General features: G+C 37.1%; 1 protein-coding gene across 8 annotated transcripts in view; it reads left to right on the top strand.

The window, feature by feature from the left end:
- Nucleotides 1-20,433, top strand: part of RABGAP1L (RAB GTPase activating protein 1 like) — an 828,618-nt gene that overhangs the window by 154,177 nt on the left and 654,008 nt on the right. For all 8 annotated transcript variants that reach the window (XM_075527714.1, XM_075527698.1, XM_075527727.1 and 5 more), the window contains one exon: nt 2,231-2,397. In XM_075527714.1, the coding sequence (XP_075383829.1) occupies nt 2,231-2,397 (167 nt within the window). The remainder of the gene's footprint in view (nt 1-2,230; nt 2,398-20,433) is intronic.

Below are 20,433 nucleotides of genomic sequence, written 5' to 3' on the forward strand. Positions count from 1 at the left end.
ATATTTGCATTTGTACATGTTGGGTGTGTGTGTGTGTGTGTGTGTGTGTGTGTGATAGACTATTTTAAGAGAACACCATGTGGTTGTGAAATTTTATTTCCTCGGGAAAAATACCACAGGAACTGTTATGTTGTTGAACACAGCTTACAAGGACAGCACCATGGGAAAAACTCAGGTGTATGAGTGGTTTTCTTGTTTCAAAAAAGGTGACATGTTGATTGATGACAAACCTCTTTCTGGACGTCCACCAACTTCCCAAACAGACTTGTAGTGCATTTGGAGTTACAAGGCCAGACTGTTAATCAAGCTTTCTGTTTAGAGGTTCTGTAAAGATAGCTTTTTTGTGTGACAAAAAAGACCTGATTTGTGGCAGACCGGGGTCTGGTTTTGCCACCACTACAATATTACATGCTCACACAGCCATCTATCCCAGTGTGCCAGTTTTGGGAAAAATCCATCATGCTTCTCTTGCCTCATGTACCTTACTCATCTGACCTCACTCTGTGGACTTTTTTTGTTGTTGTTGTTTCCATGAATGAAGATGCACATGAAAGGACAGGGATTTATTTATGTAGAAGCAATGAAGGAAAAAAACAAAACAAAATGAGGGAGGTGCTGTCAGCCATCCAAACAAATGAGCTTGAAAAATATTTCCAAGAATGGAATCGCAGATTTGACAAATGTATTAAGTGTAATTGAGAGTATTTTGAAGTTGATAAGGTTGTTTAGTAAAAAAAAAAAGTAAATATGTAGCTTAGAAAAAGTCTATTTTGGGGGTACTCCCTCATATATTTACATGAAACAGATGATAAAAATGATATGAAATAACCAAGGCACAGATTCCCAAACCCAAAATAATCTCAAACAGAATAAGATAAAAATTGACTCCATATTTTGATCCATCATACTGAAGGGGAATAAAACCAGCAGACAGTGATCTTTTGTTATTAGCTGCCATCAGGTTGGTCCCTGACTCAAGGCAACCACTTGTGTAACTGAAGAGAAATGTTCCATAGGGTTTTGTAGACTACAATCTTTGTGGGAGCAGATTGCCAGGATTTTTCTCGTACAGAACTTCTGGGTGGGATCAGACCACCAAGTTTTTGGTTAGGTCTTATTGAAAAGTGCTTGTACCTCCTAGGGACTATGGCTTTGATCTAGATAATTCTAAATTGAAATTAAAGTAAGTCTAAGAATAAATAAATATTTTAAGTAATAACTGAAACTTGCCTGACAACATTATACTGTGCTATGTATTGGTGGCATAATGGTGAGAACAAAATATAGTTCCTTTATAGTGAGGTGTTAAGCCTAGCATAGGGTATCAGAGAAGGGATGTAGATAAAACAAAAACATTTATCTAATGTAGATAAACCAAAAACAAAAAGCCCCACGGATATTAAAGCCATTATAATTCTTGGTGTCACCCATTTATGTCAGAGTGCAACTGTATTCCATAGGATTTTAGTTGGCTGAGTTTTTAGATCTAGGATGCCAGATTAAAACTTTTTTTATATGAAGTGCCTCTGGGTAGACTTCAACTGCTAACCTTTCATTGTTAGCACCACCCAGGGACCATCTTTATTTAAACTATGTAAGATTTCCAAGAAAAAAAAGATTCTTAAACTGAGACCTGAAGAACAGTGGATAGTTCTCAGATAGGAGGAGAAAGGGAATATATTTAGCAATGGGGAATAATAAATTGTGAGGTGGATATAAAATTGGGATGTCCAGAGATAAGGCTGGTGAGATAATCAGATGCTAGATAATGAAGGTCATTAATAAGAATAGCTAATTAATAAATGTTTGATACTGTTTTTCATCTTAGTGACTTTATGAATATGATAGTAGTGTGACTTTTATTTTGAAATATTTTCTTTATAGTTCTAAGTGTTTATTATTTCACTCACTTATTAATCAAATTATATTTAAATACAGCAAGTGGTATAAAGAAAAATGTGATTTGGACCTTGACTTAAAGGACATTTAAACCCATTTATTGAATTGAGAGTAGGGGCTTTCTGCTTCTATGAAGACTTACAATCTTAGAAACCAAAATTTTCCTTTTAGAATTGCTGTGAATCGGAAATGAATAGATAACATTGGGCTTTGCATGTTTTGATTGAATTGGATTGAAAAAAATCTTTTTCTGACTTTAGATTTCATGATATGCTTTTGACTAGAGGTTACAGGTATATTTTCTACCTAACTGTGAAATTTTCTGTTTTAGATAAGCGAGTGTACATGACTGTGGCCGTGGATATGGTTGTCACAGAAGTGGTGGAGCCTGTCCGCTTCCTCCTGGAGACAGTAGTCCGTGTGTACCCTGCAAATGAGCGATTTTGGTATTTCAGCAGAAAAACTTTCACAGAGACTTTCTTCATGAGATTGAAGCAGGTAGGATTATTTTGTTCTGCTCATGTAGTAACATAGACGTTTCTTTTTCAATATATATTTTCTGTCTTTCTTAAGATAATACCTTAAGTAAAAATAAAAATTAGTAAAAAGCCTCAATTAATTGAATGATGTTCATACGCAACCAATGAAGTATTTTTTTCAGCTACAGCTAAGCAATATGTTAAAAACAAAACAAAGTAATTTTGTAGTTTTATTTTAGAAATCTATAATGCCTATCTATACAGTTTAGATACACTAAAATATTGAGTTTGAATATAAAAGGACTTTTCTGCCTTTTATATACAATTATTCACAACAAAAAAGACAGGGCACAGTAATACCATATGCTTTAAAGTTATAATGAAAAATTTTTCACCTGCTTAATTGCTATAATTATTTTTACTTATTTAAGTAATCAACATTATATGACTATTGTTTGTCATAATTTGTAAGCTTATAAAATTATTTAATTTTGAATGAACAAAATTAGAGTCTTATACCATCCTTTTTAAAAAATCATTTTATTGGAGGCTCATACAACTCTTATCACAGTCCATACATTCATTATATCAAATGGACATGTACAAATGTTGCCATTAACAATTTCAAACATTATGTTTCTTCTTGAACCCTTTGTTATTAGCACCCTTTGTTATTAGCTCATCTTTATTTCCACCCTTGCCTACTCTGCCACCCTTGCAAACCCTTAATATTTTATGTATTATTATTATTTATATATATTTTACACCACCCATTCTATCTCTACATCTACTATCCTGGTATTCATCCTCCTCGAGGGGGTTTATTCCACTATCATTGCTATCCATTGTCCCTTTCCATACCCTCCTGGAATCGTTACTCCCATTACTGTTTCTGAGGGGTTTGTCTATCCTGAATTTTTCATACTGAAAGCTCTTGTCTTGTCCCGATGTATGTTCACTGCTCTAGCAGGATTTATGAGGTAGGACTGAGATCATAATAGTAGGGGGGAGGAAGGATTAAAGAACTAGAAGAGTATTGTGTGTTTCATCAGTGCTAAACTGCCCCTAGATATATCTTCTCTTCCATGCAGTGGCCCCACTGCATAGGGAATGTTCAGTTGTCCACAGATGAGCTCTGGGTCTTTACTCTGACCCCTCTCTGGGTCTCTACTCTGACCTCGATAAGGTAATTTATTTTTGAATTTCTGATGCCTATTCTGTGGACACCTCATGATCCCACCAGCTGGTGTACTTCTTCCTTGTGGGCTTTGTTGATTCCCTGCTAGATGGCCGCTTATTTGGCTTCAAGCTTTTAAGTCCCCAGATGCTAAATTTCTTAATAGCCGAGTGCCATCTGCTTTCTTCACATTTGCTTATGTACCCAGTTTGTCTTTAGCAATTGAGTCAGGAGGGTGGGCATCACCTAGTACAACATTATCAGAACTAAGTGTTCTTGTGTTGAGGGAAAAGTAGAGGCCTAAAGTCTGTCCATTATCTCAATGTGTTGCCATATAAATATATGTACATAGGCCATCACCCCAGTTTTTATGTATTAATATATTTACATATGCACAAGTCTATGTTTGTACCTTTATAAATAGTTTCTGCTTACTAGTTTTTCTTGTATTTCCTTTTACATTCCTCCTGCCCAACTATCATGCTCACCCCTCATTTACCTCTCAGTAATACCTGTTGGCTAGATTACAGTTGCTCCATCAACTACTAGGAATTCTACACTCGTCTTGCTGTTAATTTTAGATCGCTAGTTGTTCCTCTGTCCATGCCATTATTTAATCACAGCTCCCTTCCCCCGCCTCCTCTTCCCTCTATCCATGCCCCCACCCCCCAAACCATTGGTCCTATTACTTTCTCCTTGGGATTGCTTCTTATGCTTATCGTACATAGATAAAACAACAAAGACAAGACCCCCCAAAAACCCAAACCAAAAAGAAAAAAGAAAGAGGAATAAAAACACTATACATAATTCCAGATATGTCTGCTGACCTTTATGACTGACTATAAGACTATCTCTCTACCAGTCCAGTGGGTCTCTGGACACTGCCTCACTCGAATCGGAAGTCTATTTTTAGGATTCCTCAGGGGGTTCATGACGTTGCTCCCATGGCTGGTGTGTTATGTTCCCTTCATGGTTCTTCCTTCTGTGAGGAGTCAGACCAAACTCATTCCCTGAACTGTGTCCACAGTATTGTTCTCCATAGCGCTACGCTCTAGCGAGGGGAAATCATGTCTCAAGCTGTTGTCGGCCCTACAGTCCTCTCTGTGCCTTAGCTGCTCCAAGCAGGGGCATCTCGTCCTCAGGACATGGTGTGCCCGAATGGGGTCTAGTCCTTCATTCTTTCTCTTTCCTTTTTATTTTTCTCCCATGTGGGCAGGACAGGCCGGCTCCATTCCCCAGCCTATAGCTTCAGTGTTGTCCTCTATAGCAGATTTGGGCCAGCCTCACATTTCTCTCTGTTGATGGGTTGCTCCCTGCACCTGTGTTGCCCTAGAGACTTGGTGCACCACAATGAGGTCTGCACTCTCGCTCCCTTTCCTATGGAAGCATAAACAATATTCTCCTTGTGGGTAGATTAGTGTCCTGCTCCCAATGCCATCATTTTTTCCTCTCCCATGATTTCCCCTTCTTTAGGTTGGGATGCCATGTGCATCCTTGGGTTTGATTTGTCACCCACCTGAGTATCTGTAGCTCTATCCATAAATTATATATTAAGGGCTTTTATTTTGTACCCACTGTGCGGAGTGATCTTACCTGAGTGGACTCATGTTGTACTTATCCTTTTGTGCTTCAGTTCAAGTTAATTTGTAGGTAAATTGGAACAGGAGCACATTGTTCTTACTGAGCCTTACTTCAGTGCAAGAGAAGGGCTCAAAACCTTTCCAAAGACCTAAAAGCGTCACTGTAGCAAGTGAAAATTGTTATGAGGAAGAATTTCTTGCATGTAGGGCTTGGTTCAATTGTTTTAAAATGATGGTTAATTTATATCACATTATAGGACAAGTCGGAAAAAAACAAAAGAAAACAAAATTAAAAACCCTAAAAGGAAAATAAAAGACATGTTGGAGCCTTGGTGACGTAGTGCTTAAAAGTTGAGTTGATAATTACAAGGGCAGCAGTTTGAAACCACCAGCCACTCTGTGGGAGAGGATGAGGCTTTCTATTCCTATAAAGAGTTACAGTTTTAGAAACTCACAAGATCGGTTCTAACCTGTCCAATAGGGTCCCTATGAGCAGTAATTTATTTGATGGCAGCGAGGAAAGAGCAACTGCCTATTGTTTATAAGTTGGATATTCACATCCTGGGTTTGTCTGTACAAAGAAGCTACTTCTTTTTGTATCAGAAAGAAAGAAATCCCAAAATCTTTACATGGTTCAGTTCAGCTTCATATACTAGATGCTTTGAAATTACTCTTGTTTTTGTGTTTCATAAAATTATTAGACTGTGGTTTAGCGCAACTATTTTTAAACATTCTTTATAATATTTTCTAATGAAAATTAGATGAGTAATATTCAAAACATTAATCTCTGGAGTATCTTTTAATATTTTTCTATGATATTTTCTTTTCCTTTTGTTTACAATAGTTGAGTTGTTATGAGTGTCAGGTGTACTGTTTATCTAAGCTAAAGGAATAGTTATATTTGTATAAAACTGTGTAAAGGATCTGCATAGATAGTATCATTTTTTAGTAACAATTAAGAAATTATTATGTCAGTTCTACCAGCTAGATCATAAAAGACACTTTCATTTTCTTCAAAGTCTAGTATTCTTGCTTATCTGGCTCCCTGCTCTTATTTATTATGCAAACTGTTTTTATTTTCTTACTAAATTCTTTCTAAAACTGCTGATGTCAAGTGACTGTGAGTGGTAAGTACCATTAGAATATTTTTGAGTAACTAAACATTGTAACTAAATATTATAACAAAATGTGCAAGGTCCAAAGTAAAGAACACACTTAGCATATCTGAAACTGAAAACTCAAAAAAATTCAAGCCTTGATTTGCAATTTTGAAAGATTCTATAGTCAAAAAATTGAATGGTGCAGGAAACATGAAGAGAAGATGGAAAGAATATACAGAATCACTGTATCAAAAATTCATCTGTCTACTATTTTAGGAGATAGCATATGAGCAAGAACCAATGATGTTGAAGGAAGAAGATCAAATTGCACAAGGTTCCAAGAATTGATGGAATACTTACTGAAATGTTTCTCCAGAAGGCTAAAGAAGCATTGAAGTACTCACTCATCTATGCCAGGAAGTTTGGAAGACAGCTACCTGGCCAACTGATTGGAAGAGATCCGTATTTGTGCCCATTCAAAAGAAAGGTGACCCAGCAGAATGCCAAAATTCTAGAACAATATCATTGATATTGCACACAAGTAAAATTGTGCTTAAGATCATCCAACATCAGTTGCATCAGCACACCAACAGAGAACTGCCAGATCCTCAGGCCAGATCCAGAAGAGGAACAAGGGATATCATTATGATGTCAGCTGGATCGTGGCCCAAAGCAGAGAATACCAGAAAGATGTTTACTTGTGTTTTATTGACTATGCAGAGGCTTTTGACTGTATAGACCATAATAAACTGTGAATAACTTTGAGAAGAATGAGAATTCCTGAATACTTCACTGTGCTCACGAGGAGCCTTCAACATGCATCAAAAGACAGTTGTGTGAACAGAACATGGGCATACTACATGGTTTAAAATTAGGACGGGGGTAAGTCAGGGTTATATCCTTCACTATACTTATCTAGTCTATATGCTGAGCAAATAATCAGAGAGAAGCTAGATTATATGAATAAGAGTGTAGCATCAGGATTAAAGGAAGGCTATTAAGAACCATACAATGGCACAATCTTGGGTGCTGAAAGTGAGGAAAACTTGAGGCACTTACTGATGAAGATCAAGGATTGTAGTCTTCCTTCAGTATGGATTACAACTCAATGTATGGAAGACCCACGGTTGTAGTTGTCAAGGATTTTCTTATTTGGATCCACAATCAATGCTCATGGAAGCAGTAAAGAGCTCAAAAGACATATTGCATTAGGCAAATCTGTTGAACAAGACCTCTGTGGAGTATTGAAGTGCAAGGATATTACTTTGAAGACTAAATTATGTCATAGAATTCTCCAGTGCTTCATATGCACATGAAAGTTGAACATTGAGTAGGATCATAGAAGCCTAGAAACATTCAAATTGTGGTGCTGGAGAAGAACACTTAAGGTACCATGGACTTCTGAAATATGTCTTGGAGGAAGTAAGGCCAGAATGATCCTTAGAGGGAAGGGTGGAGAGACTTCATGTTACATATGTTGGACATTTTGTCAGGAGAAACCAGTCCCTAGAGAAGGACATCATGTTTAGTAAAGTGGAGGGAAGGCAAAAAAGAGGAAGGCCCTGAATGAGATTGATTGACACAGTGGCTGCATCAATGAACTCATCAATAGGAACAATTGGGAGGATGGTGTAGGACAGTGCAGTGTTTTATTTTGTGCACAGTCACTCTGTGTTGGAGCCAACTTGATGGCACCTAACAACACCAGCACCAACGAACATTAAAAATATTACATGAAGTCATTAATGTGAAATAAAAATATGAAATTAGATTTACTTCTAATCAGTTTTACTGAATGTGAAGCTAATATAAATGAACATGAAGAAGTTTTAAATATTAGTGCTATAGTTTAGATTCAATAAAAACAGTTGTTTGCAAGCAACCACTCAAGGAATGGTTTCTGTTTGCCTGGAGCAACAGAGAAGGAAGTAGAGTTAAGAATAGGAGGAAGAAATGACATATGTGGATAATTGCCTCTATGAACCACCTACCTACCTCTTTGCCACAAGATGAGAAGAACTGGATGGTGTGCTGTTATCATTACTTTAAATTTTGATGAATGATTCTTTAGAAGGATTATGATCAACAGGGAGGAAATGTAGAACAGAACTTGAAAAATGTTATGGACGACAGACTTTCTGGAAATATGGAGGCTGGATTAACCTTCCAAACTACAGTTCTTTAAACCATAACCCAAAATTTCTACTGACATCTTCGTAAAACCAAACAATAGTTTAGTTTAACTAATAAAGAATGTAAGGAGCCCTGGTTGCTCAGTGATTGCACATTGGGCTGCGAACCATAGTTGCACAATGGCTGAAACCACCAGCCATTCGCAGGGAGAAAGACAGGGCATTCTACTCCCATAAACAGATACAGTCTCAGAAACTCAGAGGCAGTTCTACTCTTTTCTATAGACTCGCTATGAGCTGGCATAGACTCAATGGCAGTGATAGTGAGAGTGAATAAAAATATCTGCCTTGAAGACATGCTCTTTTAAGATATATCTATATGGGATCAGATTGATAACAGCAACTTGAAAGATTATATAGCAAATTTAAGGAGCAGTAAGTTTCTAAATTTTATTCTGCTGTATTCCATCATCAGACTACATCTGTGAGAAGAGACTATGGAGATGGCTATTGCCTTTTTTAATTCTTTAAAAAAAACCTTTTTTATTATGAATTGGAAGGTTTGCCGAGAGGATATATCAGATTTACATTCAGCAACTCACATACATTTTGTTACATCTTATTCATTGTAGTTGCCTCAATTTACCATCACTTATCCTATTTCTTCCCAGTGTTTTCCTTTATCCTCCTTTCCTAATACTTCTGAATTTTGTCCTTTGGTAAATACTACCCCTTTGATCTTAAATAGTTGATTATCCTAAAGTATGTATATCTCACTAGTTTTTTGTTTCTCTTATAGAACCATATATAAGATGAAATTTGATGAAAATTGAACAAGGGGGTCATTTTCGTTTAGACCTGAGGAATGACTTTAGTTTTGTAGGTTCAAGCAGGCTTTATCCAACCAGCTTGCCTGGTATCTTTGTATGATTTTGAGTTTTGTCCTACATTTAGAAAAGTGCAATATCATCAACCCAAAGTAGGCCAAAGCCAACTGGAAATAGCCTATTAGTTGCTCATATGTAAGTTGAAGTTGAGTCTGAAGAAAATTAAAATAAGTTCATAAGGGTCAAAATGTGACTTTTAGTATACCTTACCCAAATAGAGACCATATTATGAGCATATTTACTGCATCAAACAATTATGATTAAAGACCTGATGAGTTGTAGGATGACATCAAGAACATCAAACATGAAGAAAGCAAAAGGTCATTAAAAAGACACAGAAAAAGTAAAAGACCAAAGTGGATATCAGAAGAGCCACCATTTGAGAGGGGACTTTTGGTATGAGAGACCTTGGGGAATGGAGCAGAGTTCTGGTTAAACTTCATTGAAATCGATGTCTGCATGGCTGCAGTCAGGGTGGCCTGTGCTTTCTGAGGGAGTCTTTTTCTTTTTGAACAGGGGAGTCGTATGGGAACCAGTACTGGAGGAGCTTTGGACTGTTTCAAGAATGGAATTTTTTTTTTACTGTTGGGCTGTTCTGGGTGGTGGAGGGCTGTTAGATTTGTCCCGAATTTATGAGCAAAGAAGATATTGTTTTTATTTCTCACTCTAAAACTTAGAGTAGCTTATGTGAATGGAAGAAATGGGGAGGTAAAAAAACTGAACAGAAAATTGCAAAGAAGACCAGAAAACAAAATGTTATAATGAAATGCCCAAAATCCTGGAATTAGAAAGCCAAAGGGAATACATCTAAAGCTGAAAGAATGGAAGGAAAAAAATTCAAGCCTCAAGTTGAAATATTGAAGGATTCTATGGGCAAAATATTGGATGATGCTGAAAGCATCAAAAGAGGATGGAGTACACAGAACACTGTACCGAAAAGGATTGGTTGCTGTTCACCCATTTCAAGATGTAACAAAAGATGACCAAAAACTGGTGTTACTGAAGCAAGAATTCCAAGCTGCACTGAAGGGATCAGTGGAAAAACAAAGCTCTAGGAATTTATAAAGTACCAATAGGAACATTTCAACAAATGGATACAGCACCTTAAGCACTCAAAGTCTGTGCCTAGAAATGAACTGGAAGATATCCATATTTATACCCATTCGAAAGAAAAATGACCCAACAGAATGCACAAATGACTGAATGGTAGTATTACCACACACAAGTAAAATTTTGCTGAAGGGAATTTAAAAAATGGAACAGGAAGCTGTCTGAAATTCATGGTGGATTCAGAGGAGAACGTGGAATAAGTGATGTCATTGTTGATGTCAGATAGAGCTTTGCTGAAAGTAGAGAATCCCATAAATATGTGTCCTTGTGTTTTATTGTCAAATTCAAAGGCATTTGACTCTTTGTATCATAACAAACTGTGGATAATTTTGCAATGAATGATAATTCAAAAACAATATTTCTAATGTTGAACCTCTATATAACCCATCCAAGTAAAGCAAGGGGATATTGCATGTTTTAAAATGAGGAAAGATAAGCATAAGGGTTATGTCCTTTACTTATTCAATCTGCATGCTGAGCAAATAATCTGAGAAGTGGATTATATAATTAAAAACATGGCATCAGAATTAGAGGAACAACCTTATTAGCAACCTGCAATATACAGATGACACAACCTTGCTTGCTGATAGAGGATAACTTGAGGCACTTTCTGATGAAAATGTAATTGTCAGTATAGATTAGAACTCAAGGTAAAGAAAACAAAAATCTACAAAATTGGACCAATAGGCAACATTGATACACAGATGATAGACCATAGAGAAATGATAGAAGTGTCAAGGATTTCAGCAGCCAAGAAATCAATATTGCATTGGACAACTCTGCTGCAAAAGTCGTCTTTAAAGTGTTGAAAAAGATGTCATTCTGAGACTAAAGTTCACCTGCCTCAGGCATGATATTTTCAATAGCCTCATGGACATTTGAGAGTTGGATAAGGAGTAAGGGAGGCCAAAGAAGCATTGTATTATTCTTTGCCAACAATACAATTTGGATTGTATTGTTGGCAAAGAATACTGAAAGTACTGTGGACTGTCAGAAGAACAAGCAAATCTGTCTTGAACGATGCACAGCCAGAATGCTCCTTAGAAGCAAGGATTGTAAGACTTTGTCTCATGAACTTTGGTCAGTTATTGGGAGGGACTAGTACCTGAAAAGGATGTCATGCTTGGCAAAGTAGAGAGACAGTAAGGAAGATGAAGACCTTTAAATGGATTGAACCAGTGGCTGCAACAAACACAACAGCAATATGAAGCACCTTATAAGGAACTTTCAAATCCTTGTACATAGTGCTTGACTATTTAAAATGTCCCCTAGAGAAACGTATTTGAATCTCAATTGCTCTGAATTATTGCCAACTCTTGCATTTCATTTTCATGTCATCTAAATATTTTCTACTTTCATTTTTGATTTCTTATGTGTTATATGGGCTAGTTTAGAAATGTGTTGTTTCATTTCTTAATGTTTGTAGATTTTCAGGTATCTTTCTATTGATTTCTGATTTTTGTTTTTAAATCAGAGAAGGTATTTTGTATGAATTCTTCCAAACTGCGGAGACTTATTTTATGACTAAGAGTCCCTGGGTGGTGTAGACAGTTAACAGCCTTGGTTGATAACTCGTGGCTAGATGCTTTCGTCCTCCTGGGGCTCCTCAGCAGAAGAACGACCTGGCAGAATAATTCCAAACATACAGAGACTGAAGACCATATGCAGCACAGCTGCACTTTGACACAGATGGGGTTGTCCTTTAGGTGAAATTGACTTGATGGCAAGTGGTATTTTATGTTTCAGCCTGCAGTCCATATTGGTGAATATATTTCTAAGGAAAATATATTCTGTAGTTTCTGAGTGAAATATTCTATCGGTGTCAATTATATCCAGTTCTAGATGCAGTTTTACTCCCAATAGTTTTTATTGAGATTAAATTCACATATCATACACTTCCATAGTTCAGTTGTATTTAAAAAGAGTGTGTTCCAGTGAGTGCATCCTCCCTCATCCCGGTTTCACCATTTGCTCTGCTTTCCCCTCAACCACCCCCACCATCTCTGACAAGCTATCACATCATATTTTGTTTCTATACATCTGCCCCTTCTGTGCTTCATAAACTGGGAAATATACCAAAGACTAAAAGAAAAAGAAAAAAGAACCCACAGCAATATATTTTTTAAAAAGGAAAGAAAAGACCACCAGCAATATTAAAATAAGTCGGTGAGAAAACCAGTCAAGAAACAATAGAGAAATATTTATTTAAACCTAGAACAAATCCAGATGGGTTAAGAGGGAAATCAGATGACCTGGTACCCTACTGTACTGTGGTTCCATTCACTATAATTAATTTTACAATAATCTCTGTCTTAGAGTAAGGCTATTCACGTCTTTTGAGAGTGTTCAGAGGGGATCTTCCAGAGTTTATCTGAACAGGGGCTCTGCAGATGGATTTAGGGATTCTGCTGTTCTCCATTGCCTTCTACAAATTGGGTGTTGACAGTTTAAGCTATGATGCCTTTTCTTCCATTGTTTTTGGATTTTGTTCTTTGTCATCTTTGGTTCACACACACTGGTATATTTTTCCCTATGGGCTTAGTAGATGCTTCTATTATTATGGCTGCTTATTTGAATACAAACCTTTAAGACCCCAGATGCTATTCTTATTGATAGCCAGGCATCATCTACTTTCTTCACCACACTTTGCTGTAGCACCTGTTTTTAGATAGATTTTTTATGTGATCTCTATTCAGTGCTCCATATATTAATAAGATTTATCCTGTTTTTGTTAAAGTGAACAACAGCAACTCCTATCATTATTCCTATAAACAGCTCTATTTATCAAGTTTACTATGCCAGATGAAGTCCTGGTAACACAGTGGCTGTTTGAACCTGCCTAGTGACTCTGTGGAGAGAAAGACCTGGCAGTCTGCTCCATGAAGATTAACCCAACTCATAGCCATTGAGTGGATTCCAACTCACATGGACCCAATAGAGCAGAGCAGACCTGCCTCATAGGGCAGTCATTCCTCACCCCCCAAAAAAAACATTTTAGTGAGAGCTAATACAGATATCATTCCATAGTTCAGTCATATCAAGCAGTACTGTATAATTGCTACAACAATTAGTTTCAAAAATTCTTTTCCCTCTTAAACTCCTTGATATCAGCTTCCATTTACCTCCCTTCCCCATCAACAGTACCCCCCCCCCCAAAAAAAAAACAAACCCTAATTCTACCTACTGTCTCTGTAGGTTCCTCAATCCTGGGTTTCATATACTGAAAAACAGAAAAACACATAACCAGAATTCAAGAGGGTTACCTTCAGTGACAAAATACATCTGAGATAAACCCTAATATGAAAAAGCCAAACAACAAAACACACAGAAAATTTTGAAAATGATAAGGCCCAGTGTGCGTCAGAGAGGTGATCACCTGACAAGAGTTTAACTGTTCAAATCAGTTATTATTTTGATCTCCTATAGTCATTTCTCCAGTATACTCTGTTTGGTAACGAGTTCCTTCCCATCCCTCTATTATGGATAGCGGGAAGTCACCTGAGGATTCTTTCCTCTGTAGGTCTCACAAATGTGGCTTAGGCTTCTACTGCCATTTATAGACTTCTGCTAACCAGAATCTCAAAATGTAGGCTCTGATACTATTCCCTCCTTCAGATCCAGATGATATGATTTACAATCCTTGCATCATTGATGCTGGTGTGCTTCTTCCATATAGACATAGTTGACATCTTACTTAGATGGTTGCTCGTTTGGGAAACAAGCCTTTAAGACCTTAAACACTATTTTATCTGATAGCCAGGTACCATCTAATTTTTCAACATACATTTCGATAGCACCTATATCTTCTCGGTTCCCTTCTTGAGGGTGAGTATGGAGCAGGGACACGATGTTATTATAATTATTCTAAAATTGGAGCTAGGATTTAGTGTGAGCCCAAACCCATTCCTGGATCTATGTTTTTTTAATCTGTCTTTGGCTCCCTTTAGAGACCTCCTTGTTAATTATGTTAGAGAGTCTTATTAATCATCTACTTGGAACATAAAGATCTTCTGTTAATATGTCATTGATTAGCCCCTGGTACTAATTTTTTAAAACACTGTTGAGAGAAGGTATTGGGCCAGTGTAGGCTAACTACATAGTGAAATACTTGAACCAGTTATTTTTACAGAATAAATCCTTTTGTGGCTGGACAGTATCTACACAAACAACAGGAATTAGTTGTCAGGGAAATTGTACAATAATATTCACTGAGAATATCAGTCACAGGTTTTGCCAGAATTATATTTATCTTTAAATGTAGGGCGTATAGGGCATTGATGTAGCAAGTCAATGATCATCCTACAACAGTTCAGCATTCTTGGCATAGCTATCATCTGCTTCCTCAAACACCATGAATTTTCAGTCTTAAGTCCTTAGGTTACAAATGTGTTTGAGACAAAGTCCAGTTCCCTTTGTAGAGTTTCTACATTGGATCTCTCTGATGGAGCCTTTGGAGTGTTCTGTGTACCCTGATGATCCAGGATTCGATACCCCTGTGTTCTTTGGTATCTGGCCTGGGTCCCTAGGATATGCCCAGAAACTCGGGCTAATGTGGCTTAAGCAGTACATATTACCTGGGATACTCCCACTTAGGATCTTAAATAGTATTTTTAGTCATTTTCCCCACACTTGGAAGTTGGTCCTCCCCCTTTTCAGTCAACAGTCATGCACTTGTGTTTTCCCGATGTGTCTACTCTCTTTCCCCTCTCCTGACTTGACTTTCCCATCAGTATCCCTCATTTCTGTGACAGAGATGTCTACCTGTCTGGGGGGACCTCGTGATAGCTTTGAATAGCAACCACTAAGTAGTCAACATCCCCACCCCTTCCCTTGACAGTATGTTCCCAGCTGGAGACTATAATTTTTTATTACCTTTCTCCTGCAGCGTGGGGTAGGTTTGAACTGCCAAACTTTCAGTTAGCAGGCAAGCACTTAACCATTGGTCCACCAGGGTGCCCCTGTAAAGATTATACCTAGAAAACCCTGTTGGACACTTCTTTTCTATCATAGGGGTCACTAAGAGTCAAAATCTACTCGATGGCTCCTAACAGCAGCAGTAGTGCCAGGGCAGGCACTTATGCTAAGCAGTTTACATAGATGGACATATTTAATACTCAGTACAACTCTATTGCCGAAGGTCACGTTGTTATACCCATTTTCTAGGTAGCAGACAAACATAAAAAGTTTATTAGATGGTGTACCAGCAATTGAACCTGACTCTAAAGCTTGAGAAATGTTTCTGAGCCATGAACAATTTCTCTAACACTAAAATTAATCCCTCCCCCAAAGATTTTTCTTTATGGATGCTAGTTAATTGTCACTTTTCCTTTTTGCACCAGTTTTGACAAAATTTTCACTTTTCCTTTTTGCACCATGTTGACATTCGTTAAGTTAGGTGTGCAATATGTGAACAAGTTCTAAGTAATATTTAAGGATTTGAAACGTTTGAGATATTGGCAGTATACCCCCTTTACTCCTCTGAGACACAGACTTAGCTGCTCAGTTCAGTGATGCGTGACACTCATTTGAGAGGCGCACTCAGCCTATCTGGGGTTATTTGAAAACTGTTGACAAAGCATCTCTGCTCCAATTGCCTTTCTGTTCATAACGATTGTTTCCTTTTTTACCATTAGAAGCTGATTCCATTGACTTACAAGTTCATCCTTGTTAAAATGCCAATATTCCCAGGAAGCAGACCTTGATAACTCTACTGTTCATAGTGCCTTCATTGTTAATGCGTTGAATTAGATTCTTCTCCGAGGCTAGGTTTTATTAGAGGCCAAGATAAATAAATCAGGAGGGCATAGTTGAGTGTCAGTAAATGAAAAAGGATGGGTCAGAGGTCTGTATTACTTACTTTGTAGTTTTTCTGAGATATGAGTTTATTTTAGAAGTGATTCTTAGTGCTTCATTTAGTTTATTAAGCATTTATTCAGTGCCTACAATGTGATAGACATTATAGTAGATGTTTGAATACCTGAATGAAAATATATGGTCTCTGTCCTTAAAACAAAAAGAATCTAGTTCTGAAAAAAATACAGTACTGGATTATATGTAAAACAACAACAAAAAAATCCACTGTCATAGAGTCCATTCAAACTCATAGCAACCCTATACAGGGATCGAGACTATAAATCCTTTTGGGAGCAGACAGTCTCATCTTTCTCCCTTGGAGTGCCTAGTGAATTTGAACTGCTTATCTTGGGGCTAACAGCAACAAGTGCCCAACCAACAGCACCATCAGGGCTTCTTACACAAAACAATAGAAGTACATAAAAAGTACAAAAGGTATAAATTGGACTGAAGTTTATATGCCAGCTATCATTTCATAGATGTGTAATCCTAGGCAAGATACTTAACATCTCTGTGCATCAATTTCCTCATCTCTGAAATGGGAATTATGATTTTACCCTATAGAGTTACTATGGTGAATAATGTTAATAATCCTTGTAAAACCTTCACAATAGTGCTTATCCAGTGTGGGAACTGTGCCTGATCTGACTCTACCACAATGGGGCCAAATGCTGAGGGTGTGCAACAGAGCAGCAAGGGGAGCAAAGCAATGAAATCCCCAGGGAATACCAAAAATAGACTTTGGGGCCAGGGAGTGGCACCCCATCAGACTCAACTGGATTACGGTTGATTGGAGGTTGAATGAAATGCCTACGTTTTTGTTTCCTCCGAATGGCAACTGCAGACAAAAGGGATGCTGTAAACAAATCCAAAGTATTTGGCTATGTTTTATTTTATTTAATATTAAATTGTTTAGCAGTCTCTCTCTGTCTCTCTGTCTCTCTCTCTCTCTGTATTTCTCCTGGGTTTGGAGGCTAAACTCTTCTCTCAGTTGTACTCTCAAATGCACATCCTGTTAAATTAAAATATGGAATCAAATGTTGAAAACATTTGTTTGTTGGTATTAGAATGACATCAAATAATTTTAAAGTGAATTGATTTTGCAGAAATGGTTTTGTTAAGAAATTATGCATCATTTTATATTTTCTTTCTTTCTTTTACACTTGTTGAAGGATTTCCAAAATAGCTGAAAGCAAAGTGAGAATTTTAGAAAGTTGCTTCAAGTTTTATATGCTTAGCATGTCAATTCAAAGTGATTTTTAATGACAGTTTTTTAAGTATCTAAAAGTAGAATTCATATTGGGAATATTCATAACTTTATACTTTAGTGCCAACAGCTATTGTTACTCTAGTAAATTTTCTAGGATATGATTTGCTAAATTCTTATTGTTTCTTTTTCCTACTATGTAAAATAAACTGTAGGTTATCATCTAGAAAGTGCCCAGTGGCAGGATTCTTTGATAGTGAATTGTTAGAAATACAGCCCTTTTTTGTTAATGTGTATGTGTGCATGTTGTCTTTCGGTTATTTTAAAAATCATGGAATAATAATGTATTTTGCTGGTGTGTCTAAAGAACTGTAAGACACATGGAAAATTCAGGTTCTATCACTTATTTTAAATTTGCTCTATATTTTGGCAAAGTGTGCCTTATCATGAGACCACACTGAAAGAAGTACAATTGAATTCAGCAGCATATTTCTCCCTGGAGCCTACATAGAGAATAGGTGGTTTATTCATTGAAAACTTAGGGAATTGTTAGTGAATGAATAGGTTTGAGTCAGAAAAAAACCCACCATATAGAAGTCTGAAAGGACTTGAGCCAAAAAGGAGAGAAGCTTTACATATGTGTATTTTTTAAAAAGCATTTAAAAAATAATATACACTCTCCCCCCCCCCCTTTTAAGCCTAGAAAGATCACAAGTACAGTGACTTGGGATCTTCTCAATAAATGCTAGCAACCTTCTCCCTTGTCTTTCTGTTGGGGTTGAAAGGAGCCTATAAAATAACCTATAAGGCAGCAATGGCCTTTTTATTTAAAGACATTTACTCTTTTAATGTGTTGAAAATTTAATAATGTACAACAGTAGGCTTTGGTGATATTCACTTGACTGCACATTATGGGCCCAGCACACTTCTGCTGTGCGACTCTGCTATCTCTGACTGCACATCAGGATCACCTGAAGAGCGTTTGAAATATACTGAGACTCAGGCCCCAATCCAGAATAATAAAATCAGAATCTTTGGGGGAGGGCCTGTGTGGAAGTATATTTGTTAGTCCACAGGTGATTTTAATATGCAGCCAGGGTTGAGCAACTAGATCAGCCATACCTGTCTTTGGGCCTAGCCTAAATTCTTCTAGGCACTCTTTCTGTACTTACTCCAGTGCAGGTGACCTTTCTGTGAGCATTCATTGGTTATATGGTGAATACAGTCACTTAACACCGAATACAGCCTGCTGTGTGTTAGAAGGAAGATATGAAGCATGATCTAGACTTTTCTACTTACTAGATGGATGTTTTTGGCCAAGGTACTGACTGAGACTCAGTTTTTTTGTCTGTAAAATGGAATTACTAATGTCACCTACCCCATAATCTGTGGTGAAGTGATTTCTTGGCATAGCATTTTGCACATAGTAGGTATCAATAATTAGTAGGTATCAATAAATATTAGTTAGTATTTTTAATTCCAAGGAAATAGTCGGGCTTTATAGTCCTAGTATAAGTAAGTACATTACATGTGAGAATTAACTGAACGATTGAGTCTAAGCATAGCTCCTGTATTTTCAAAACTGGATGCTCCCTCAGGCCCATCACACAGATAGTTCGTCTTCATCTTTTGTGCTGAAAGAAGCTCCTTGGCAAATTAGACACATTCTCATACTTCCTTGCAGGTCTACGTTTGGTTCTTCCAAGTCTGACCCTGCAGGTGGCAGTAAAGAGGCTTCACTGCCTCCCTTTCCCTAGCCAGCTGAGGAGGGCCTGCCTTGGTTAAGAACTGGCACTGTGAGTGTAAACAAACATGTATACAAGGGTTTTATTGTTTAGACAGTACTGCTAATTGGTCTTGGAGAGATTGGTTAATCTCTCCATCTAAAAAATGAGGAACCTAAGCTTTGAGTAGTCAGATGACTCACCCAAAGTCATAGTAAACAAGTTCTAGGGCGAGAGTTTAGAGCTCACTGTGCCTTGATTCGACAACATTCTCTGTACTCCTTCTTAACTGTTGCAAAAGAAACCGTTGAAAAAAGGCAAGGTGTAATGAGGGGAATGAGCAAAGGCTATACTCAGAAAAGTCACAGAATAATGTATGTGACCAAAGTTCTTCCTTTTGATATTCAGAGAAATACAAAGAAGAGACATGATTATTCTTCTGTAAAACTGTCAAAGTTTCAAACACTTATTAATTTATGATACTGGACAGCATACCAGGACCATGACACTTGCATACCCTACTTATGGAAATATCTCTTTTTAAAATGCAATTTGCTAAGATGTAGTTAAGTCTAAAATAAAATTAAAACTTTATAACTCAGTCTACTCATGGCTAACAGTCTGACCTAGGGGAATAATCTAATAAGGCCTCTGAGGACACTCATCCCAAATGATTTATATCAAGAAACTAGAAACAGATGAAGGTCCAGAAATAGAGAAATGGTTAAATTTATTAGAGTACATCTATCTGTGTAACAGTATATAGTGATTGAAATCATGTTGCATATTATGCTAAGTGAAAGAAGCCAGCCTCAACAGACAACATACTATATGAAATGTTTAGAACAGGAAAATCTTTATTGACAGAAAGGACATTAGTGATTGCTTTGGCTGTGGGTGATGAAAAGTTTGGGAGGTGATGAGAAAGGACAGAAGGGTTTCTTTTGGAGTAATGAAAACAGTCTGAATTTATTGTGTTGATGGTTGCATAACAAAATATATTAAAATCATTGACTTGTACAACTGAAATAGTAAATTGCATGGTATATTACTTGTATGTCAGTAAAGCTATTTAAAAAATAGGGTTATTACCACCATCAGAGTAATATGACAGAGAGAGTTAGCTGCAGGGATATGATGGGGAAGGAGCCACATAATTGATATTTAACGATAAAAATTTGCTTATTTCAAAGGGGAATTTTCTTTAGTTTTAGGGGATATTCTTGTACAAAACAAAATTCTATGAGTACTCTTAAAACACAGCTTGTCCAACATTTTGAAATGA

This window comes from Tenrec ecaudatus, chromosome 1 (assembly GCF_050624435.1).
Source record: "Tenrec ecaudatus isolate mTenEca1 chromosome 1, mTenEca1.hap1, whole genome shotgun sequence".
NCBI lineage: Eukaryota > Metazoa > Chordata > Mammalia > Afrosoricida > Tenrecidae > Tenrec > Tenrec ecaudatus.